This window comes from Passer montanus, unplaced genomic scaffold (assembly GCF_014805655.1).
Source record: "Passer montanus isolate IOZ18808 unplaced genomic scaffold, ASM1480565v1 scaffold3612, whole genome shotgun sequence".
NCBI lineage: Eukaryota > Metazoa > Chordata > Aves > Passeriformes > Passeridae > Passer > Passer montanus.
The window spans coordinates 1-1,112 of NW_024368389.1; the positions used below are offsets into that span (position 1 = coordinate 1).

The 1,112-nt window shown below is 66.8% G+C and overlaps 1 protein-coding gene across 1 annotated transcript; it reads right to left on the reverse strand.

The window, feature by feature from the left end:
* Nucleotides 1-39: 39 nt before the first annotated feature.
* LOC120505875 (relA-associated inhibitor-like) lies at nucleotides 40-586 on the reverse strand (the record flags this gene model as incomplete). Its single annotated transcript, XM_039716822.1, has 2 exons — nucleotides 470-586; nucleotides 40-388 (listed from the first exon to the last, which is right to left on the reverse strand). Coding segments are annotated over exons 1-2 (463 nt in total), but the record flags the coding sequence as incomplete, so codon positions are not given.
* Between the last annotated feature and the right edge of the window lie 526 nt (nucleotides 587-1,112).

Sequence of the window (1,112 nt, forward strand, 5' to 3'; positions counted from 1 at the left end):
GTCCCCCCTGTCCCCCCTGTCCCCCCCGGTGTCCCTCACCCTGTGCCCGGAAGGTTCCGGGGGGGCCGCTCAGGGACGGGTACAGCGCCTGCACCTCGTACGGGGGGGGGGCCGGGGGTCTCTCGGCGCCGAACGCCCCCCCCGGGGACCCCCCGAGCCCCCCCAGGAGCTCGAAGGGCCGCAGGGGCCGTGGGGAGGGGGCTCTGCCGCCCCCCGGGCTGGGCACCGCCAGCACCTTGGGCCGGGGGGAGGGGGCGCGCTCCAGCTCCCCCCCCAGGAAATGGGGCGGGGGTCGCCCCAAAGGGTCCCCGAGCCCCCCCCCCAGTTCCAGACCGTCCCCGAGGAGGCTCCGGCGGCTCGAGCGGCTCCGGCCGGGGCTGCTCTGCTCCTGGGCACGAGGGGGTTAAACGGGTGGGGAGGGGGCGCGACCCCTCCCCAAATCCCCGAGGCCCAAAGGCGGGGGGCTCACCTTGGGGGGGGGGCCCGGCCCGTCCGTCCAGAGCGACTCGAGCTGCCGGGAGAGCTCGTCCACCTTGGCCACGGCCGTGTCCAGCTCCACCTGCTTCAGGTCCATGTGCTGCATGGCCAGGGCTGCGTTTGGGGGAAAAGGGATTTAGGAACACGGGTTTGGGGTGAGGAACATGGATTTGGGGTGAGGATAAGGGATTTGGGGTCATGGGTTTGGGGTTTGTGCACTCCGTGTCCAGCTCCACCTGCTTCAGGTCCATGTGCTGCATGGCCAGGGCTGCGTTTGGGGGAAAAGGGATTTAGGAACACGGGTTTGGGGTGGGAATAAAGGGTTTGGGGTCATGGGTTTGGGGTTTGTGCACTCCGTGTCCAGCTCCACCTGCTTCAGGTCCATGTGCTGCATGGCCAGCGCTGGGACTGGGGAAAAGGGATTTAGGAACACGGGTTTGGGGTGAGGATAAGGGGTTTGGGGTGAGGGTAAAGGGTTTGGGGTTATGGGATTGGGGTGTGGGTTTGGGGTTTGTGCACTCCGTGTCCAGCTCCACCTGCTTCAGGTCCATGTGCTGCATAGCCAGCGCTGGGAAAAGGGATTTAGGAACACGGGTTTGGGGGGAAAAGGGATTTGGGGTGAGGATAAGGGATTT